We start from the raw sequence: 23,033 nt of genomic DNA, 5'->3' as shown, positions 1-23,033 counted from the left end.
CGGGAGCCAAGTCAGAGCCACGGGGACAGCAAAATAGTCGTTTCTCCCCGTTTATGCTTTTGCTCGAAGATCCTTCCCGACCGCACGTTGCAAAGGCCCCGGTGGTCTCGTCGACCCGTGCAGAGGCCTGAAGGTCCGTGTTGTCGGGATTCGTTCCCTGCAGGGGACGGTGTTGTGCTTAAAAGCAGGGGCCCCGTCAACATTGGGGTCATGGTGCGGGTGCCTCGCCGTGCTCAGGGAGGCTGCTGGTGCTGGTTAGTTGGTGTTTGTTGAGCAGTTTCGACCAGGATCTAATGTTCTCTAGGGGGAGACACTCGGTCCCGCGTTTAGGGATTGAATAAACTCGGCCGCTGAGCCCGAGCCCGGCAGCGTCCCTTTGCGTGGCTTTTGACGTGTAATGGGTGAATTGACGTCCTCCGAAGCATGTGGCTCAGTGAAAGATCCTGCTGTCCTGGGGGGAAAAGGGGCCCCCAGAACGTCACCCAGATTTCTTATCACACGTGAGGAGAAGACTGGTCCTTTTCTCGGGGCACCTGAGGGAAAGAGGCGCACACGACTCGCACAGATATTAAATAACGCCCTGACTCGGTGGGTCCTGGCGTGTCTGTAATGCTCGTGGGAGACGTGCGTGGTTACACAGTTCACACCGTGGAGGATGGGGGGGCGGAGGGGGGCGACACGTTGTGCTTTGAGTGGGACTGCAGCGCCGTCCGCACTTGGTGGGGGGGTGCCAGCATGGGGGGAGCTGGGCACCCGGCGCCCTCAGCAAGGGCTGCTCTTTGGAAGCAAGGGGAGCCCGGCCAAGGGGGGCTGCGCCCACGGGGGGCCCTGGTCACAGGCTCACCGTCCCCGTCAGTCTAGGGGCGGAAGGATCACCTTGGGGTTCAGTCCGAGCCAAATTCAGTGTCCTCGCGGCCTCCCGCCTCGGGCTCTACGAGCTCCGTCTCGAGCCGTGGCCCGTTCTTCTCGGCGATGTTTCCTAGTCGGGAGAGAGGGTAACTGTGTTCTCTGGAGACGTGGTCAACCCCCACGTCTTCCTGCGCGTGAGCCTTGAGGCAACCACGTGAGCTGGTGTCGGGAAGGGAGCCTGGCAGGGGCGCCTGGGGCCCTCAGTCGGTTAAGCAACCGGCTCCTGGTTTTGGCTCAGGTCGTGATCGCACGTTTTGTGAGTTCAGGTCCCGGACCAGGCTCGGCACTGACAGTGCGGAGCCTGCTTGGGGTTCTCCCTCCCTCTCTCTGCCCCTCCCCTGCTCTTGTGCGTGTGTGCACGCGCGCTCTCTCTGTCTCTCTTTCCGTCTCGAAATGAATGAGTGAACTTAAGGAGAAAAGGAAGAAATCTGGTTACCAGCTAGTGTTGGGTGAGAGCAGGAATCGTCTGGGCTCGACAGAGAGCCGGCGACAGTTCCTGAACTACTTAGACCCACCCCGTTTGCCTGTTACCCGCTTCCCCAAACGTGCGTTTCCCCGGCCACGTGTGTGGGCCCCCGGCGCCAGGCCAGGCTGATGTGTTGGTCTGTGACTTCACGTGCCCCCCCCCCCCCCAGCCGGCCGCCCCCTGCCTGCCGAACCTCCCTTCCCTGCCGGCACTACGCCACTCGTCTGCGCGGAGGACGCCACTCTCCGGCCAGGGGTCGCCCTCATCTTGTCCCGCGCTCCCAACTCTGGTGTCCCCAGACCCCGCCCACCCTCGGAAGCCTGGGTCTGGAGAGGCCGAGGATCGGGCGGGGGGCGGGGGCGGGGAACGACAGACACGGGCTCCCCAGGCCCCCGGAGACGCCCGCTTGCCTGCCCAGGAGCGTGTCAGCTCTGCAGCCGTCCGCCCAGGCCAGCGAGTAGCAACGTCAGGGCCATACACGGACATGATCTACAGTGGTCTCCGTGGTCTGTTGTGATCGGCCCTCTCCAGCCCGCCAGCCGCCCTCCCTGGGTCTGGGGCAAGCGGGTCGTGTCCCCACCATCCGAGCCTCGTAGGGTGGCGTTACCTGGGGGAGAGGCTGAGAGTAGGCCGCTGTCCCCGTCCTCACTGGAAGGGGGCGGTGCGGTGTCCCTTTGGCAGGTTGGGGGCGTCGGTGGTTGGCCTGAGGGTCCGTCGTCGTGGAGCTCTTGAATCAGTGGGTGTGGGGACTTAGCGTCCCTAAGACTTGGGGTTTCGAAGACCCTCTTTGCTGTTGCCGCTTTCAATATGCCTGTAAAGGGCGTCTCAGCCTTCCTCGAGGTGTCCTTGGGGATTGCGAATATGTTTGAAAGGGTATCTGGGATGTTTTCCAGCTCTGGGAGTGAGGAGTAGTCCAGCTCAAGGTCACTGTCGTCACTCGAGCTCGAGATGGCTGTCACCTTTGGAGCGCACACCTGTTGAGAGAGAAAAGACGTGTGAATGTTTCTGCTTTCACGGTGGTCACGGTCAAATGCCCGGCGCTGATTCTGCTCTCTCACTGGTCATAAAATACTGTCGTCACGCACAAGAAAGGCGTGCGGGAGCCCAGCACCGTGCCCTCGGGCAGTCGGGTGTCAGGACGGATGCCCTCGGCCAGACGTCCGGAGCCCCCGGGGCGGAGCCGAGCTCCCCGGCAGGGCCGCGGTCCTCTGCACCTTCTGTCGCTCTGCGGCCATGCTCGCCTCGCCCGCCCTGTGCCTGCCACGCCAGCCCTCCCGGGGCTCCAGATGGGCTCCGCTCTGAGCCTCGGCCTCGGGCTGCCATACGCTCCACCCGATGTGGCCCCCTGGGGACGAGGCCCCCACGGGGACTGTGGTCTCGTGTGTGTTTCCTTCCTCCGTGATGAGCTCCTGGACGGAGACGGTGTCTCACACATTCCTCTCTCTCGGGCCCCGGTGATGCCGGAGGGAGGCGGCTCCGGTCCACCTGGGGGAACCCATCCTGCCCTGGACGCTCGCCTTCCCCGTCGGAGTGTCGCTGTAGGACAGACGTCCCGAAAGCGAGCGTACGGTACCCGAGAAGGACAGAGACGTGTGGTCAGGTAATTATGTACGAGAAGCAGGTACTGGACGTCGTGACACGATGTGCCCTCGGGAGGACCTCACAGAAGCGGGCGACGGTGGCAGCCGCCCTTCCTTTGGTGAGGGACGGCCGAGGGCGCCGTGCCGTGGCACAGGAGCGCCTGACTCGCGCCAAGGGGCCGTGCCCCGTAAGTGACAAGACTGGGGTGATGTGACACGAGGTTCGTGCGGGAAGGCGGGGCTGATGACCTCGTCCTGGCCGTCCAGAGGCTCACCGGCGTCCTCGTCCTCCAAGTCGGGCAGGTCCTAGAAGAGCAGAGAGTCCCCGTCACCAGGCGACGTGCACGCAGGGGCGGCAGGGGCGTGCGCGCGGCCCGTGGCCCGGAGAACTGAGGAAGGACCCGACGGGCCACCGTGCACGCTCTCACACACGCGTCGGGAACCCAGACCGCAGCGATGACAGTGACCAAGGTCTGCGGGAATGGCTACCTCTCGCCCCGCTTCTCTGTGGCTTTAGAGACACGGCCCCTTTGTCTGGGGAAAGTGACGGGGCCCGAACCCAGTGCACCACGAGTGCACCGGTTCCTCACTCCCTTCCTCTGTACAGTGGGGATGATGATGGCACCTGCCACCTCGCAGAGTTTTGGAAGGTTCAGTCAATACACACGCCTTTGAGACCAGTGCCAGGAAGAGTTAGAACCAGAAGTATTAGCCATCTTCCCGTATACAGCGGGTTCTCCAATTAATCCTGTTTTGTTCCTTAGCATCCATAGGCTCGGAAAACTAGAGACCCACTCTGGACGTGGACCGCGCCGCTTAACTCTTACTGACTCGCGTGCAGTCGTGAGGTTTGCCAGGAAGGAGGCAGGGGCAGGCGTAGCTGTGCGCATGGGTTTAAGCTAAAGGGGCCCGCTCATGCCCAGAGAGGCTGTCTGGTGGGCATGGAAATAAAGGGGTGAGAAATGCCGCCCCACCCCTTGGCCCGCCCCCCACCCCCCAAACACACTTCCTAGGGATTGTGACAAAATGTGTGAATTCCCATGCTTCCCGTTCCTGCGGGCCAGAGCATTTACGACCGGTCCCCAAACGGAACGTCTGGGAGAAGGGGTGTTCTCAAGGCCAAACGGGCCCTCGGTCAGGAAGCCGGAGCGGCCATGGGCCAGGACGATGGCATTCGCCGCTGGCTGGACAGCCGTCCTCGGAGGAGTAGAGGCTCCCGTGATAAATGTCACGTTCTCCACAATTCTGCATGAGGCTAGCGGGACGGGATTGCTTTGCAGTGTACCTCCCGGGGAAACCTCTAGGCCAGCCCGGCTCAATCTCGACCGTGCCCGTGTACGAACCGCCGGGGAGGTCGTGTTAGAAGGTGGGTCTGGTCACGAGGTCCGGAGTGAATCCTAGCCAGCTTGGGAATGTCAGGCCTGTTGGCCGCAGAGCGCGCTTTGGGGCGTGAGGGTTTTGAAGGTTTGGATGTGATCTAATAGCAACGGTCAAGAGGACACTTCTCTCCAGATGCAGCTCTCTACGTACATCGATGAAGAGCTTCTCCTTTGCCTCCGATTTGGTGGTTCCCAAGTCTTCCTCTCCATCAAGTCCCGTGCCTAACGCACCCTCGGTGGCCGCAGTCTGGGGGGGCGAGTCTAAGAACAAGCACAGAGTTATTAACCTTGGGGCTAGTTGCACGCGCGGTGGTTGGGCTGACAAGCCCAAAAAGAGGGGGAGGCCAGCCCCTGGGACGGAAGCCGCGAGAACCCCCAGACGAGGACGGGGCTCTGTCTAAAGCAGAGGGGAGAGGAAAAAGCCACCCTCTTGCTGGAACTCGGCAGCGACTCCGGCAAGATAACCATACCAGCCGGTGAGCGGCGCAGAATACGCAGGCGCCTGGGAGGAGGCCCTGTTGGGGCCAGAGATTTATCAAGGAGATAAAGGCCGACTGGGGAGATGCGGGGGAGGCAAGCTCAAGAGTCCAGGGTCCTGGCCCTGCCCAGGAGGGGCTGAGCCCACCACCCCCTGGGACCGCCTGTCCCCGGTCACGGCACGAGTGTCAGGGGTGCCTGCTAATAACGTGGGGTTGCTGGGGACCGTGGAGTGGGGATGGGTTCCTCTTCCTCCTCGAGGCTCCTACTCTCCCAGGTCCCCCAGGCCCTATCTGTGGTCCCCCAGGCCCTATCCGTGGTCCCCCAGGCCCTATCCGTGGTCCCCTAGGCCCTATCCGTGGTCCCCCAGGCCCTATCCATGGCCTCCAGGCCCTATCCGTGGCCCCCTAGGCCCTATCCCTGGCCCCCCAGGTCCTATCTGTGGCCCCCAGGCCCTATCCGTGGCCCCCAGGCCCTATCTGTGGCCCCCCAGGCCCTATCTGTGGCCCCCAGGCCCTATCCGTGGTCCCCTAGGCCCTATCCGTGGTCCCCCAGGCCCTATCCGTGGCCCCCCAGGCCCTATCCCTGGTCCCCCAGGTCCTATCCGTGGCCCCCAGGCCCTATCCGTGGCCCTCTAGGCCCTATCCGTGGCCCCCAGGCCCTATCCGTGGTCCCCCAGGCCCTATCCCTGGTCCCCCAGGCCCTATCCGTGGCCCCCAGGCCCTATCCGTGGTCCCCTAGGCCCTATCCATGGCCCCCAGGCCCTATCCGTGGTCCCCTAGGCCCTATCCGTGGCTCCCCAGGCCCTATCCGTGGCCCCCAGGCCCTGTCCGTGGCCCCCAGGCCCTGTCCGTGGTCCCATCCTCTGCTTGCTCTTGAGTCTCATGGCTGCAGGTAGTCAACATCAGCAGCTCAACTTTTCTTGTCACACTTAGGTCCAGTTTGGCTCAGAGCCACGTTGGACACCGATTTAGCATGAAACGAGGAGGCGGGCAGAGGGTTTCTGTGGTGGCCTCTGTGGACGGCCCCGGGCTGGCCCTCTGGGCCTTCACTCACTAGGCCCGGCGGTCACGGTCTGCACGTGGCCATCCCGGTGGCTCCTCGGAGGAGAGCCGCAAGCTCCTCCGTACTTGTAATTACTGCCGTGGTCTGCCCCCCCACCCGGCCGGCCCTTCCTCCCACACCCCTTGTCCTGTTCATGGCACTGTGGTCGTAGTCAAGGCAGGGCCAGGGTCCTTTTGCTTCCTAAGAAACGATCTGCTTGGGCGTCGTTCCGGGAAAAGGTGGGGCCGGGAAGAGACGAACAATTATTGGGCGCATCGCTTCCGCACCGTGGCAGACAGACCGTTTTCATTTCACGGGGGCCGAGACAGGCTCAGAGAGGTTTTGGGGTTTGCCGACGGAAGGGTCGGACGTGGCTTTGATCGCAGGGTGTCTGCAGAAACAGCACCGCTTTCCTGCACGCGGTGTGTCTCAGGGAAACACGGGTCATTCTCAGACCGTTTTCGTGACCGCCGGGACTCGGCGGACTCCTCCAGGGAGAGTGTAACTCGAGGCGGAAGGTGCCGTGTTTCCACGGTGGCGGTGACGGCGGGTGCCGTGCCCTCCGCTCTCCTAGCGGGCCCCTCTGCCCCGAGATGCAGACTTCCGGTGGGGCTGGGGCAGTGACTCAGGCGACCATGCCCGGATCTCAGAATCGGCACGGGAAATTCAGCAGGGCTGGTCACGTGGTTATCTCTTGGTTCCCTCCGTCCTTCGGTTACGAGGCAAGACTGTCTAACGTAGGAAAGGTGAACGGAAGAGCAGTTTTCTGAGCATAAGGTTTTTCCGTTTAGATTTGCCTTTCCCGGGGCTGAGTCGTTTGACTCCCAAGTGGAAGGAGGATCTCCGCGCTCTGCCAGCCCAGCTCCCCTCTCAGGATGCGCTGGGGGCACAGAAAGCAAAGGCCGTGGCCCTCAGCGGCCCGGAGGGTCAGCTTCCCCGTGTGGTCACGCCTGTGTTGTGCCTTTTAAATAACAAGGCCTGTCATATGTCCACCAGTGGGAATCCTGGGGAAAAACCCTTCCGGTAGGCCTTCTCTTCGAGGGCACAAAGATGACCAGGCCCTGGGGTTGACGGCCGCTGTCCGGCAAAGCCAGGTCGTGGGCATACAAAGCAGCCCGGGTGCTTCCCAAGGAAGAAGTTATTCAGAACAAGTCCTGCTTCTTAGAGAAGCATTCCAGCCTCGTGGCAAAGTCTGAAGAGCGTGACCGGCGTCTGAAGAGGGGCGAGCTGAGCACCAGAGAACGTTTTCTTTCCCTGACCGAGGCCCTTCAGATGTAACTCATCCCTGGGCAATTCTTGGGTCTCAGGCGCAGCAGGAACGGCGTGTCAAAGGCGAGGCTGCGAGACGGTTTTTCCGACGTTACTGAAGACGAGGGCGTGGCTCTAAATCCCCGTGGATGGTGGGGCGGTATGGGGGGTGGGGCGGGGAGCAGGGTGGGCCTCAGCTGGGTGAGTCGTCGAGGCTGGTCTGCTCTGTTCAAATCCTTTAGCCGGAAAAGGATTCACCCCTGCCTGGCACTCGGGGGTGTGGCCCTGCCCCTCTGGCTGTATCCTCGATGGTCTGGGGACAGGGTTAATCCTTGGTCTCTCCCAGACCATGGGGACCTTCCTTCTTGGATCCCTGTGTTCTGGTCAGACCAGTTCAACTCCCAGGCCAGACCCCCAAGGCTGCTCAGGGGAACAAAATGTTCCCCGTCTCTCAAGGCCCTATAGACGGGGCATTTTCCAGGTCTGGCTCCCTTCACCAATGCCACAGCCATAGGGCAGCGTCGCGGGTGAGTCCCGGGTTTATCTGCTAGTTAAGCAGGACCCAAGGAACGCGGCCGGAACCTGCCAGGCGGCCTGCTGTGCCCAGATCTGCGTGATTATTTTTTTTAATTTTTAAATTTTTAAAAAAATTTTAAGAGAGGGAAATTTAAGAATTTCAAATTTAAAAATTTAAGAGAGAGAGAGAGAGAGAGAGCGAGCACAAGCGGGGTAGGGGCAGAGAGAGAGGGAGACACAGAATCCGAACGAGGCTCCAGGCTCCGAGCTGTCAGCACAGAGCTGGACGCGGGCCTCGAACTCGTGAACAGCGCGATCATGACATGAGTCGACACTGGACGCCTAACCGACTGAGCCACCCAGGTGCCCCAAATGATTATCTTTTAGATATAACGGATTCAGTAAAATACACCTTTCGTGTTTCCCCCATGTCTTTTGACCTTGTTTACCAGAAAATGCAGTTATGGCCCCATTATGTTCCCATGGGCAGCGCTGCTCTAGAAAATGAGACATGTATACTTCATCCTAGAGACACAGAATCGGAGGAGGTGGAAAGTAGCCCGGGCCCCACAGGCGCGTGGCTCAGAGGCCGTGGTCCCCGGGGACGCACGCGTGTGGCTCTCCGCTCCTTACCTCCGCAGGCAGCTCCGGGGGCGGCCGGCTTCAGGGTCTCCTCCAGGGGTGCCCCCCCTGGCCCCTGGCCTTCAGTGGCTCCGGTGACGTCCACGGGCAGCTCCCCCACGAGACCCGACTTTTCCGGGAATAGCTCATCCTTGGCCTTGAAGCTTTCCGTGACAAACAGCTCCATTTTCTGCCGCCGCCCTCCCTCCTCACCGGGCTCTTCCTTCCCTTCCTCGGTGGCATCCACGTTGTCCTTCTCGTCTGGCACCGGCTCCTTCCCTGAGCAAGAGAAGTCCGCAGGTGAACAGGAGACCTCCTGGGGGGGACGAGATGGTCTAGACGTCTCTCGGGGACACGCAGCGAACTGTGAACGGGGCGTGAGCTCAGGGGGCTGTCGGGGACACGGCAATGGTGTCCAAGAAAGCGAATCAGCGGAGCTAAGGGTCCCCAGAGGGTCCACTCGGTCTAGTGGAACGGGACACGGCCTTGAAGAAAACAGCTCAGGAGGCTCTGAGGAGACGCGCGCGGGAGCATTCGGGTTTCCAGACTGTGGGGTGCTCTACGTCCAGATGGCTCAGCACAACAGGACTCTCTCTGCGTGTGCGTGTGCGTGTGTGCGTGTGTGCGTGTGTGAACGTCGAACACCATCCAGTCTAAACGGACACAGCCGTTTGTTTCCCTATTCTTTAAGCTTTCCTGAAAATTTGAGAACTACCCGAATAAAAAGTTTGGAAAAGGACAGAATACTATAGGAGAATGTCTACCTCGTGGAACATGTATTATGCCAATTTCCCACGAGAGGCAGAAGGCAATAGAAACATGCCGTTGTTCTATAGGAGCACACACGGGTTCCACGCATGGGGAAGAGCCACGAGGTCCTTCTACGAAATACTGGGTGGTTCTTCCCGCACTTGTTATTAGCGCTGCTTTTCTGGTTTTTTTTTTTTTTTCAGCTTATTTATTTTGAGAGAGAGAGAGAGAGAGTGTGTGTACGCAAGTTGGGGAGGGGCAGAGAGGGAGAGAGCATCCCAAGCAGGCTCCGCACTGGCAGACAGAGCTTGACCCGGGCTTCCATCCCACCAACTGTGAGATCGTGACCTGGGCCGAGATCCAGAGGCAGATGCTCAACCGACCGAGCCACCCACGGGCCCCACTTTTCTGTTTTCCACGTGTGGTTGTAATTGGGTGAAACACAGCGAATGTCATTTAAAACCCCCCGTGGGGACTCCAGCCCCTCTACTGGGTACAGGATGAGGAAGGGGGTTTTTATTTATTAAGGTGCCTTGATGACCGTCCCTAGGATCCTGCAGGCTGGTGTCGGGCTTGGGCCAGCACAGACCCAGGACCAAATCCTGGCGGGGGCATCAGGTGTGGGTGGGCGACTCTGAGTCCCGGATTCGGGCCAGTACATTAGGGAGGCAGCGAGGGGGTCGTTTACACCCAACCCGGGAGTGGACAGAATCTCGAAATCGGGTGAGACAGGTCAAGGCGAGGAGACAGATTCTGAGATCCTAGAATAGGCCACAGGGTCTTTGGGGCCAAGAACCTTGGGACATGAAAAGGAATACGGTACGGATTGTGCTCCCTCCCACCGGGACGGACCGCGAAAACATCGTGCCCGGTGACAGAAGCCAGAGGCAAAAGGTCGCATCTTGCAGAGAGTTCCACATATGTGAAGCATCCAGAAACATGGGCGGTTGTCGGGGGCTGGGGGAGGACGGAGAGGGGAGTCCCGGCTCACGGGTACAGGCTTTGGTTCCGGGGTGATGACGATGTTTTGAAACTAGACGCAGATGCGGGTTGCACAACGCTGTGATTGTGCTAAATTCCACCTCAAAATGATTCATTTTACGTTATGTGAATTTCATCTCCATTAAAAAAAAAAACAAAACCCAAAAAGGTCAAGGGCCTCCGTGTTTTTCCACGGTGATTTGCACAGAAGGCCTGTCTCCCGCCTGGGGCTGCACCTCCCTGCCTGGACCTTTTGCCACGCCCCCTCCCCCCAGGAGCCACCAAGCTCATGACCCTAGCATCGCTTCCATGACAGCTGTCTGCTGCCTAGCCCACCACCTCCTGTCCCCTGCCACGTCCAGGCTGGTCTTCAAGGCCCTTTTGCCAGGATGTCACCCAACCTAGCTAACCTTGTAGGGTTTCCTAATTTACAACTTAAGTCTAAACAGAGGTGCCCGGCACCCCTCTTCACCTCGCCAGGGCCGCTGCGGGCCGCGCGGAGGGGCGGAACCGGGCGCCGTCCCTGCTGGGATCTGTGACCATGTCCGCGTGCTCACCGTGTAAGCACACGTGCCCGTGCCTGGCGTTGGTGTGCAGACACCTATTGACGCCCCCTCCCCACAGATGGGCAGAGGACGATCTGTGTGCAGTGAAATAGAGCAATAGAGTAGTAATAGACAACCTTAGTATCCGTCTGACTGAGGTACGGGATAAAGGCACTGACTAAGCCCGGCGTACAGATGCTGGCTGATGTTACTGCTGTCAGCGGCCCTACACGTGGGGCGCGTGAAATCCATACAACTCCACGTTGCTTTGATATGAATTCCGTGTTCATTTGTGGTAGACGGAGTAATGGTCCCACAAAGGCGTCCACATCCTACTCCTAGAACGTGTGAGTATGTGACCTCGTGTGGTAAAAGGGACTCTGCCGAGGAGATCAAGGACAATGGGGCGATGATCCTAGATGATCCAGGTGGGCTCGATATCACCACATGGATCCCTAAGAGAGGGGGGGCAGGGGAGTCAGAGCTGGAGAGAGAGTTGAAGGTCTTGCAGAGGGAGATGGAGGAGGGGCCACAGGCCAAGGGACGTGGGCACCTCTAGAAGCCGGAAAAGATGAAAGAACAGATTCTCCCTGGGAGCCTCCAGAAAGAGCGCAGCCCCGCCCACATCTTGATTTTAGTCCCATGAGACCGTGTCAGACTTCTGACGTACAAAACTGTGATCATAAGTGTGTGGTTTTAAGCCCCTACATTTATGCTTATTTGTTATGGCTGTCATAGAAAACCAATGCATCATTTATTTTGGAAAACTAGGCTATTTTAACATAACTGTGCTTTCACCACCGGGAAGAGCTGGGGGCAGGTGGGTGAGGCCACATGCACATGGACCAGAGAGGTGTGAATGAATGGTCAAAAATAAATCAATCCCGGGGGCGCCTGGGGGGCTCAGTCAATTAAGCATTTGGCTCTTGATTTCGGCTCACGTCACCATCTCACAGTTGATGAGTTCAAGCCCTACAATGGGCTCTGCACTGACAGCATGGAGCCTGCTTGGGATTCTCTCTCTCCCTCTCTCTGCCCCTCACCCTTCTCACACACACTCTCTCTCTCAATAAATAAACATTAAAAAAATATACATTAATATACAATTGTTTATAAAATACAATAAAATAAAATAATATACAAATGTTTACAAAATAAACATTAAAAAAAAAAATCCCAGAGTTGAAAGACCAAGTTCGCCAGCCCAGATCTCTCTCTTTCTCTCAATAAATAAACATTAAAAAAAAATCCCAGAGTTGAAAGACCAAGTTCGCCAGCCCAGATCTCTCTCTTTCTCTCAATAAATAAACATTAAAAAAAAAATCCCAGAGTTGAAAGACCAAGTTCACCAGCCCAGATTTCTAGTCTAAACAGAGCCCCGAGCGTACCTTCCTCCTGGCTGGCTTTCTGCAGTTTTCTCTCCTCTGCCCGCCGTTTAATCATCGCTAGGGCTTCGATGCTGTCTGTGATCTTCTTCCTCTCTCTGCTCTCCCACTGCTCTCTCTCTTCTTTCTCAGCTGCGAGCCCGCCCCTGGCCCAGGCCTCGGCACAAGCTCTGTCAATGAGGACAAATAAAAACACCAGAAACTGGGAAGGTCTGAATTTTCGCAGGTTAAAAGTCAATTCAAAACATACACTGTCTGACCAAACTTGCTCATTTCCCTCAAATCAAACTGAAGGCACATGGGACATGTGGCCACAAGGATTCCAGATAACACGTGCACACCTATGCCTTTCATGGTTTGCAAAACCCTCCCGATGTGATGCCAAAAGAAGCAGCAACAAAAGAAAAACAGAGAACTCGGGCTCCGTCGATATTAGAAGTGTTTGTAACACAAAGAATACCATAAACGAAGTAAAAAGACAACCGACAAAATGTGGGAAAGTATTTGCAAAGTATAGGCCTGATGAAGGATGTGTAAATAGAATACATAAAGAACTTCTACAACTCGACACAAAGACCACATAATTTAAAAATAGAAAAAGTTTTTTTTTTTTTTAATGAAATCAGAAGCCACAGATGGGGAGAAAATATTTACAAGAAAGATAACTGGGAGATGGCTTCTGTCTCGAACAAACAACTATGACAACTCAAAAAAAAAAAACCACACACAAAAATAAAACAGGCAAATGACCTAGACACGTCACCGAAGAAGATAGGCAGATGGCAAAAAAGCTCAGCATCCTATGACATTAGGGAATTGCAAATGACATCGATGAGATCCCACATCACACCGACTGGAAGGACTGAAACTCCCAAACACTGACACCAGATGCTGGCGAGGACACCAAGCAGGGAGTCGCTCGTCGCGGTGCTGCTGCTCTGGAAGGGAGCCAGGCAACCTCAAGGCTAAACGTAATCTTCCCAGGGATGCCTGGGGGCGGGGGCTCAGTCTGTTAAGCATCTGACTTCAGCTCAGGTCATGATCTCACAGTTTGTGGGTTCGAGCCCCGCGTCGGGCTCTGTGCTGATGGCTCGGAGCCTGGAGCCTGCTTCGGATTCTGTGTCTCCCTCTCTCTCTCTCCCTCTCCCCTGCTTGCGCTCTGTCTCTGTCTCTCAAAAATGAATAAATGTTAAAAAAATAAAATAAAATAAACGTACTCTTCCCGTACAAGCCAGGGTGATGCTCCTAAGTATCCCCTCAACTGAGATAAAAAGAGATGTCCACACAAACACCCACACACGAACATTGGTAGCAGCACCCTTCACGATAGCCCCAAAGTGGGAACAACCCAAAAGTCCATCAACGGATGGATAAATACAATGGGGCATTTCCAAATGGAATATTATTTTGTGACGTTGTTTTGGAACGGATTACTGATACATACTGCTGTGTGGACGAGCCTTGAAACGATTTTGCTCAGCCGATCACGAAAGCCCACACGTGGTGTGATGCCATTTATATGAAACATCCAGAAAAGAAAGAACCCACAGAGATAGAGAATGAGGGATATCAGCTAATGAGTAAGGGTTACTTTCCTGGGGCGACAAAAATATTCTAGAATGGGTGTGGGGGTGGGCGCACAACCCTGAATACACTAGAAAGCACTGACTTGTACACCTCGAATGGGTGAATTGTTCTAGGGGCTGGGGATACGGCAGCAGGTGACCCAAGAGGTGACGATACTCGCTCTGTTAGAACTGCCCTTTTATGGGGAAAGACAGACCCTAAAGAAGGAAACAAGTATGCCAGAGGCTGATGTGTCCACAGAAAAGAAATCCGGTTAAAGAGACCCCGGGTGGAAAAGGTGCTTCCGAGATGAGGGGTGGGGTCGGGAGGGCTTAACGAGGTGACGCGTGAGTAGACACCTGCAACACCAGTGAAGTGCTTCCGGGGCACGGAGAACAGCCGGTGGCTCGCTCCATCAGCCAGGGGTGGGCGCAGTTAGAACTAAGACCCAGGGGACTCGGGGCCCTGAGCCAGAGCGTGGGGTCTCACCGCCAGGGGTCCGGCTCCCACCCCTGTTCACCCTTCCCTGCGGGGTCAGCCCCGCCCCGGGTGGGGCTCCCGCTCTCTCCTCTGAGCCCAGCTCTGCTCAAACCCCACGTGGAACGAGGACGCTGCGGTCACATTGTCCCCACCTTCCAGGTGAGGAATGTGAGGCTGGGGACGTTAGCGGGCCCCTCGGAGCGGACAGAACTCAGACTGCCCAGAAGCAGGCGGTTTTGTTTTCTCACCTGGTTGGAGAGGAGGCTCTCACTTCTATTGGAAATATTTGTCGGTTGGATTTAAGTTTGCGAGTTCAAGAACATATTACCGGCAGCCCGTACTACTGGGGGCTTACTCTGAGAGTCAAAAGGGACTTAAATTAAAAACACAGATGAAAGTAGTGAGTCCTGGGAGTCCTGGGTTCGATATCCTTAATATACGGGAGTCCTGGGTTCAATATTCTTAACATAAGGAAGAGCTCTTAGCAACCAGGAAGGAAAGGGCCTCCAAAAGGAGCGCGGGAGAAAGCGGTGGGCGGAGACGATGCCCCTGCCTGACGCCCGACCCCATCAGTTACCCCCAAATAAAATGAGATACAGTCTTCGCTCTCCGGTTAACCCGGCAAAGATTTCTTTCACGCGGCTATGTCTGCTGAAGTTATGAACTTTGCAAACTTGCTAAAAAACAATTAGAAAATACTCACAAGCGTCTTTGAAAAGGCTCAAAGCACAGTCCTTAATCCAATAACACCACTCCCAGAATTCCGCCTTATGGAAATCAGCAGGAGCGAGGCTGGAGACTTACATGCGAGGATACTCATCAGGGGATTACGAAAAAGCCAATCTATGAATAAGCGCTCGAAAACAGGGAATTTCTTATTATAAACAGTTATGCAGCCATCAAACTTGTTTCCTAAGAATGTGTAACGATGTGCGGAAATGCTCCCAAGTCCGAAATTTGTACGAGTTTGCTGTTGAGTGTGCACAACAATTCTGTATTAAAATGTGAGCCACAGGCTCCCCCCCTCCTTACCTGTCCTTTGGGAAAACTGGTCTGTCATCCAGATAGGTGAGATGTTTTAGTCGTACGGTGACTGTCCTTCGATAGTTAGCGATGTGCTTGATAACGGGGTTTCCCATCAAATTCAGTACACGCTGTAAGCATGAACCAAAGCCGTTACAAAAACAGGGGTGTGACTGAAACGTTTCACGCGTGCGGTGCTCTGAGAGAACAAAACACAGCGCGTGTGCCCACGCCATCTCCTCGCGACTTTATCAGGGAAGCCGGAGGGGTCTCCTCACTTTTCTGTCCCCAGGGCTGATGATTATAGAGCAGCGCTTTCCTGCGCTTGAACTCCAGATCTGGAATCTCACCGTCCTTCCAGAACAGCCTCGGAAGGCACATCCGGAGGCCTCTCCGTGTCGGCGAGGGCCTTGTTTTGCTCAGCCAAGCCCTTTTGCTGACATTAACCTCGGTCTAATTGATCGTCTTCCCTCTTCCCCGGCCAGCACCCATTTGAAGAAAGCATACACCGCAGCCAGGCGGACAGGAAGCACTGACTTAGGGAAAGGATGGAAAGTGCTGGATGTCGTTGGACCAGCGTGGCCTCCCCCCCCCCCCCCCCCCCCCCCCCCCCCCCCCCCCCCCCCCCCCCCCCCGTCTTTACACACCGTCTCCTCCTTCCCGACCTGCGAAACTCAGAGAACTAACTGAGCGGCCAAGGTGATATCCGGGAGCACCATTTAAAACTAGTTTGCCTGGGGGCGCCTGGGTGGCTCAGTCGGTTAAGCGGCCGACTCCAGCTCAGGTCATGATCTCGCAGTCCGTGAGTTCGAGCCCCGCGTCGGGCTCTGTGCTGACTGCTCAGAGCCTGGAGCCTGTTTCAGATTCTGTGTCTCCCTCTCTCTGACCCTCCCCTGTTCATGCTCTGTCTCTCCCTGTCTCAAAAATAAATAAAAAATGTTAAAAAAAAAACAAACTAGTTTGCCTGAAGGTGTGAGTTTTCTGATCTAAAGTGGTTTGTGTTATTGGTGAAAATAAATAGACCATACACTAGTTAACGTAGCATTCCCCAAACATCATTCTCATACTGCCTTCTCCATTCTCATGGTGTCTTCAGGGGCCAGCACTGCAGGGCTGGGGTGGGGGTGGGGGGCAATACACCCAGGGGCAGGCACTAAGGGGCTGCATTGCGTGGGGAGGATTTGAAAGCGATCACAACGTCCCTGTAAAGCAGACTGCTTTTGTCACGGATTGAGCTGTGTCCCCCCCCCCCCCCCCCAAATTCACGCGTTCAATTTCTAACCCCAGCATCCTCAGAATGTGGCCGAATTTGGAGATAGGGCCTTTAAAGAGGTGATTCAGATTACATGAGGTCATTGGGGTGGGCCCTTGTCCGGTCTGACAGGTGTCGGGGATTCGGGGATAAGAGGGGATTCGGACACACACGGAGGGAAGGACCTTGTGACGACGCAGTGAGCCGTCTGTCTACAGGCCACGGAGAGAGGCCTCAGGAGAAACCAGCCCCAACGACACCTTGATCCTGGACCTTCTACCCCCCAGAATCAGGAGAAAATGCATTTCTGTCACTTAACCTGCCCAGTCTGTGGTACTTTGTTACGGCAGTTAAGCAACGAGAAAAAACAAAAAGTATTCTACGACAGCTTCATATTATCGCCGTGTGCTGGCAGTTCTAAACTAGCCCTTCTTGACCAGCTGCTCAGATTGTTCCTGAACTGTGATTTGCTTACCATGCTTTAAAGCGACCCAGGTTTGCCTTGCACATCCATGCCCTAAGCGGTGAACAGTGAACTCAGGGGTTTTGGGTGCCCCTTGTAACGCTCTCCTTGTAAATTTCCTTGTCATACTTTCCTTTCCTCGGTACACGTGACAGCAAGGGTTAAATCGTATCGGACACTGTAGACATGAACCCGAGTTCATGATGCCACCAGGAAAGAAAAGCCGTTCACTGTCACCATTAGTGGTCGCTGGGTTCCTGACCCCCTTCCCCGAAAATCGAAGTTCTCGTCTGCCAGCGGAAGGAAGGAAGTTCTTGTCTGCCAGCGGCCCACGCTGAAACGTTTGCGGGTGAAATGACCCGGAGGCTGGGCATTCGAGCTACTCCAGCTCCAAACACCAAGAGGACAGACTGGGAGAAGGAAGAGCCCGGAGGAAAGGAGGGAAGAGAGATTCGGTATCTAAAGAACGCAAGTTTTGAGCGCGTGCACGTTTTACCAAGTCAGGCATGCTCTCCAGGACGCTCAGGATTTCGGGATCACTCAGCTTATTGTGGGAAAGGTCGAGGACGCAAAGTTTCAAACACTCCTTTAGATGCTGAATGTCTTCCACGGTCTCTAAGTGATTGTGGGCCATCTGGAGCGTGTTCAGGACCGGCAGGCAGGCTGGAAGGTGAGGTGGGCAGAAGTAAGCAACAGGGGTATACAAATCCTCCAGAACCTCCCCCAGGGGAAAGGGGTGGGCGCAGGGGCACAGAGAAAGACCCCTGGGGGCGGGGGTGGGGGCATCTTACAGAGGTTTTCAATGGTCTTGATGAAATTGTTGCTCAGGTTGAGGGCATCCAGTTTCTGCAGAGGCTCTAAGTTCTCGATTTTATGAAGCAAGTTCACTTGCAGGAAGAGACATCGCAATTCGGTTTGGGCCTCCAGATTCTCGATTCTCTGTATCCCGTTGCACTCCAGCCAGAGGCAACGCAGCCCCGTGTACTCTTCGAGGTTCTCGATGCGATCGAAACCTGGTGAGAAGGAAGGGGGCGTCCGAGGAGCTCGGGGTCACCCTTGTGTATGCCTCCCTGCCAAGCATCCACACCTCCTTCCGCCGGGAACACCACGGCCACCTTCCTTGAGGGGCATTCCTCTCCTGGGGCTGCCCCATGGCTTCCTGGGGGGCCAAACAGAGTCTTAGCAGTTCACTGGGGGCCAGTCACACTTAGCCAAGCGGGGCCAACTTTGATAGCTGGGAGGTTTTGCTGGGTCCGCTGGAGAGAGGTGGTCTTTTCGCTGGGACGGCCAGTCCGGGTAAGGTGGGGCCGAGCCCCGTAGCAACCACCTTCCCTTCACGGCCGGGAGTGAGTGGAGGTGATGGGGGGCCTTCCCGAAATGAGCCAGAAGCAGGTGCAAGCAGGGGAAGACAGCCAAGGGAAGCCGTACCATGAGCGTGGGGACCCGGCTAAGCCTGAAAGGAGTGCTAACTGTGGGTTTTGTTTCCTTCCATTTTTCAGTTTTATGAGCCAAATTTAAGGTTAGAAAACATTTTCTTTACTTTAGTAACTCGTTATCAATTTGTAGTTCATCGTTCCTCTGCTCTTACGCAAAGCCTTTGAAAGGTTATTTTTTTGCCCAAAAAAGTTAAAAAAAATTTTTTTTAATGTTTATTTATTTTAAGAGAGATAGAGAGAGACTGAGTGCAAGCGAGGGAGGGGCAGAGAGAGGGGGAGACACAGAATCCGACGCAGGCTCCAGGCTCCGAGCTGTCAGCACAGAGCCCGACGCGGGGCTCGAACTCACGAACCGTAAGATAGTGACCTGAGCCGAAGTCGGATGCTCCACCGACCGAGCCACCCAGGCGCCCCCCTGAAGAAGTTTTGATTAAAAAATTGTAGTATCGGGGCGCCTGGGTGGCGCAGTCGGTTAAGCGTCCGACTTCAGCCAGGTCACGATCTCGCGGTCCGTGAGTTCGAGCCCCGCGTCGGGCTCTGGGCTGATGGCTCGGAGCCTGGAGCCTGTTTCCGATTCTGTGTCTCCCTCTCTCTCTGCCCCTCCCCCGTTCATGCTCTGTCTCTCTCTGTCCCAAAAATAAAAAAAAAAAAAAAAAAAAAATTGTAGTATCGCTGATTAGCCAGAACGACCCAGCAAAGCTGTTCCTAGGTTCCCGGCCCTCAGAAACGGTACCAGACATTGAATTTGTTTTCATCGCTAGGTTTGGGGACAATTTGGTCCATGGCAGCAGCAGAGAATCCAGGGACTCCTCCCTCCTAGCTCTTGTACCTTCTGACTCTCTCCACTAAGTCCAACCTGTTGGGTCCTCTTTTTCCAACCTCTTAAAGATCAGTCCCCTCGGGATCCGACCTGCGACATCATCCCATTCCCTGCGATTCCTACGTTGGGTGCAGAATTTTGGAGGGGGCAACGTGGAGGTGAGGAGGCCAGTTAGGGGCCTTCCTGGCCTGGTCTGAAAAACGTAAAGTCCTTTAGAAAATATAAATCAAAGATCGCAACACGCTTCCCTGGCATCGGTACGGGCAGTGGCCCCCTTTATAAACTCCAGTCAGGGAAGACTTTTCGGAGAAATACTGCTTCTCCGTAAATCTCCACTCAACTCTGAAATTTCTACCTTGATATACTTTGAGAACTCCAGAGGATCCCAGCAAGACACTTTTGATAACTTCGGCCTGATGCGACACTTCTGGGCCAGGTCCTTACCTTAAAACTTTTTTTTTAAATGTTTGTTTATTTTTGAGAGAGAGACAGAGAGCAAGCAGGGGAGGGGCAGAGAGAGAGGGGGACACACAATCCAAAGCAGGGTCCAGGCCCTGAGCTGTGAGCCCAGAGCCCGGTGAGGGGCTCAAAACCATGAACCGTGAGATCATGACCCGAGCCCAAGTCAGGCACTTAACCGACGGAGCCCCCCCAGGCGCCCCCAGGTCCTTACCTTTAAAGTGTAAATACAGCGTGTCGTTCAATGCTGGGGTAATGTAAAGTTGGTGTTGCTTGCAGAGTTTCTGTATAAAACGTTTAGTCATTCTGTTCCATGAGAAACATGAAAAGGAAATTCGTTGCAATTTGTCAGCAATTTGAAATTTCAATTTGCAATACAGTCCAGAACTTCTTCCCCAAATTCCAAAATATCCTACATGCCCGATAACTACTAATTTTTTTTTTTCTTCCTGGACTCTTTTAAGTTCTTTTTCGGTACGCCTTTTTCAGGGCCTCGTCCCGTATCATCACTTTCAGCAATCTTGAAAATTGCCGTGTAGGTTCTTTTTTTTTTATTTATTTATTTAAAAAAAAATTTTTTTTTAACGTTTATTTATTTTTGAGACAGAGAGAGACAGAGCATGAACGGGGGAGGGTCAGAGAGAGGGAGACACAGAATCCGAAACAGGCTCCAGGCTCCGAGCCGTCAGCCCAGAGCCCGACGCGGGGCTCGAACTCACGGACCGCGAGATCGTGACCTGAGCCGAAGTCGGCCGCTCAACCGACTGAGCCACCCAGGCGCCCCGCCGTGTAGGTTCTAATAAAAATACTTTCGACGGTGTCATCAAGAACGGCCAGAATTTCTTTCTCCAGGTCTGGCATTAAAGTTTAACACATTGTGGTTAGTTGTGCCACAGAGGCAGCGCCGTCCTGACTCCCCTACCAATTCTCAGACACCGGGGCCGGCTCTTTAACCTCCCCAAGCCTCAGTTTCCTTATTGATACAAAGGGGCGGTCACACGATCTTCCTTCCTCAGTAAATGTGCGCTGGAACTGGCAGCAGCATGCCCACATACCTGGGGCCGTGGTCTCCCTTGTCATCTGTCTGGTGTCCTAAGTGACCGTCTGCCCCGCTATCGCCACTCTGTTTCTGCTCGCTTGGGTAGCGTACGTCAGAAGGACCCACACGTGTTTCCTTAGGATCATTAATTGCTATAAAAAAAAAAAAAAGAGAGAGAGACTGGTTCCATAGAGGTCAAGAAGGGTAGAAAAAAAATTTGCCCAATTTCAGCTTGATTAGTATCTGTGTTTAGTATGGAACGTGGGTGACAGTTTGCAAAGCATTGGTAAGGACCGCGGGAAGTTTGCTTCCGGGCACGTCCTCTATAAAAGCTCTTGTACAGGTGTGCAAGGACCCGTGTGCAAAGATATTCATTTCTGCGTTACTTTTGACAGCCAAAGAGTGTCAACCGTGCAAACATCCATCCATAGCGACTGGTTATATAAAACAATGGATCAGTAGTCTGCCTTGGAAAAGAAGCCACTGGAGCTACATCAATCAACATGGACAATTCTTGGGGCGCCTGGGTGACTCAGTCGGTTAAGCATCCGACTTCGGCTCAGGTCATGATCTTGCGGTTTGTGGGTTCGAGCCCTGGGTGGGGGTCTGTGCTGACAGCTCAGAACCTGGAGCCTGCTTCGCATTCTGTGTCTCCCTCTCTCTCTCTCAAAAATAGACACACATTAAAAAAATACGGATAATTCTCAGAAACGTGTATGAAATGAAAAAGCAAGTTTCGTCATAAGCCCAGGATAACATTCATACAAGTTTAAAACATACAAACCAATGCTCTGCACTGTTTAAGGATATATTACAGAGACAGAAGTGATTGAATTCATACAAAATTCTGGAGAAGGGGAGCAGAGAAGGAACTGAGGGCAGGAGGCCAAAAGGAACATCAACTGTATCTGAAATGCCTTATTTCTTAAGTTTAAAAAAGACTTCAAGCAGAAATGATAAAGTATTGATCATTTTCAATTCTTAGGGACGGTGCCTGGGTGCTTGTTATGATGTTCTCTCTTCTTTTGTAAAAGTTCTCGAAAGAAAAACCACAGGAAAAGAAACAAAAACGGTGAAAATATCGTTGGTAAGAAGAGAATGAGCACATTTAAAGGCACTTAATTTTTTTTTTTTTAGCGGTCAATCAAAATTGGCCAGTTCAAATGCACTTAACCTTTAAGAGCCACTGGCGACTGCACTCTGTGTTCCTGTGGTCTATCGAACCACCGTAAACACTCCGTGTGTGGGGCTGTGTCTTACACTCTTCTATTTCCCACTGCACACAATGCCCAGCCAAGAGAGGCACCAGATAAGTGTTTGTGGAATAAAGAGGAGGTGCTCCATATACGTAATGATTGATTGGTTGCATGAATGACAAGAGCTAGCGTTGATTAATGGCCCACAGTAACCCAGCAACCTAATTATGATTATCCCTGCTCACAGATGAGGAGACTGCCCCCAAAGAGAGGTTTAAACCCTGGGCTGGCAGCCATAAAGCTGGTTAGTTGCAGAGCCGCAACCCATACCCAGCGTGAGCAGCTCCAAAGCCTATCTCTTTCCAGACGGCTACAAGGCTTCCCTACAGCTCTTTCATACAGGGCTTGCCTGGACAGGTCAGTGCTCAAGACACGTTTGTTGACTGCGTCCAAAAAATGAAATGCAAATCAAGTAGTTTGTCTCGTCGTTAAAAGATTTCCCTTAGGAAATGGAGCGGCGAAATGGGAGCAGAGGGTGAAGGCTGTCTTCTAAACCCATTCTGGGAAACTCTGTGGAGGCAGTCACCCACTGACCCCAGAATCACCAGCTCCTCACTCACTCTCTACCACGGACCAGGCACTGGACTGGACATTGAATTCGATCAGGAAATCCTGCCCCAACACAGCCTGCGGTCTAGAAGGGGAGAGCCTTCGTCTTACACGGTGGTAGCAACAAAGAGATACGTTGAAAACATGGAACAGGTGGGCGATGGGGGAAGGGGGTGTTGGGCAAGGGCTAGCGCTCCGGAGTCGGACTATGCAGCACGAGTCTGTTCTGTCATTGACCGAATGAGGGTGATCCATTTGGAGCCAGTTTCAAAACCTCTTTAAGTCCGTTTCCTCATCTCTATGAACTGGGGGAGGAGGGCCTACCGCAGAGGGCAGGGTGTAAGGCTCAAACGAGGTGAACGCTGGGCACGCATCCTTTAAAAAGTGTGTGCCGCTCCTGTTATTATTACTGTTGTTCCCGCTGGCTGGGAAGGTCAGGTGTGGTGCTGGGGGCAGCCCCTCGCCCCCCCTCGGCTCCCTGGGGCGGCAGTCGGCACCTTCCCTGAGGCCCCCCAGGTCTGCGTCCCCGTGGTCGCTCGCCGACTCCTCCACGCTCGGCTCCTGCGCGCAGCCCTGCTCCGCCGGCCCGTCCACCACGGGCTCCGAGGTCTCGGGGTGCATGCTCATTCCGGAAGCACCGAAAGCCCCGTTCCGTGGGGTCGCTACTGCCCCCGGCCCCGCCAGGGAGGCCCCGCTTTCCTCCTCAGCAGACCACTCGCGCCCGAATCATTGGCTGCACTACGCTTGCCCGGTTTCCACGGCAACCACCGCGCACGCGCAGTAAGGTGG

The 23,033-nt window shown here is 54.9% G+C and overlaps 1 protein-coding gene across 4 annotated transcripts; it reads right to left on the bottom strand.

The window, feature by feature from the left end:
- Window positions 1–36: 36 nt before the first annotated feature.
- DNAAF1 (dynein axonemal assembly factor 1) lies at window positions 37–22,997 on the bottom strand. Of its 4 annotated transcripts, none has more exons than XM_042918472.1 (13): window positions 22,742–22,997; window positions 20,456–20,591; window positions 19,615–19,706; window positions 17,477–17,698; window positions 17,182–17,348; window positions 14,980–15,101; window positions 11,905–12,071; window positions 8,253–8,519; window positions 4,486–4,595; window positions 3,205–3,261; window positions 1,983–2,349; window positions 877–979; window positions 37–533 (listed from the first exon to the last, which is right to left on the bottom strand). In XM_042918472.1, the coding sequence occupies exons 1-12, from the start codon at window positions 22,869–22,871 to the stop codon at window positions 885–887; spliced, it is 1,932 nt and encodes a 643-aa protein (XP_042774406.1). In that variant the 5' UTR covers window positions 22,872–22,997; the 3' UTR covers window positions 37–533; window positions 877–884. The 4 variants fall into 4 exon arrangements, with proteins under 4 accessions (XP_042774406.1, XP_042774408.1, XP_042774407.1 ...); XM_042918474.1 differs by having other exon boundaries at window positions 37–451; XM_042918473.1 differs by having other exon boundaries at window positions 37–443.
- Between the last annotated feature and the right edge of the window lie 36 nt (window positions 22,998–23,033).

Source organism: Panthera leo, chromosome E2, assembly GCF_018350215.1.
Source record: "Panthera leo isolate Ple1 chromosome E2, P.leo_Ple1_pat1.1, whole genome shotgun sequence".
Classification (NCBI taxonomy): domain Eukaryota; kingdom Metazoa; phylum Chordata; class Mammalia; order Carnivora; family Felidae; genus Panthera; species Panthera leo.
Note: the sequence above shows the minus strand (reverse complement) of the source record. Positions and strands in the feature narration are given on the sequence as shown.

Bases quoted from the DNA above. Each gene is read 5' to 3' on its own strand.
- DNAAF1 (XM_042918472.1), bottom strand. From the start codon at position 22,871: ATGAGCATGCACCCCGAGACCTCGGAGCCCGTGGTGGACGGGCCGGCG. The intron at 17,699-19,614 runs GTAAGGACCTGG...CCTTCTCACCAG, and splicing joins GCTGTATTTACACTTTAAAG to GTTTCGATCGCATCGAGAAC. The intron at 17,349-17,476 runs GTAAGATGCCCC...CTCACCTTCCAG, and splicing joins CAAGACCATTGAAAACCTCT to CCTGCCTGCCGGTCCTGAAC.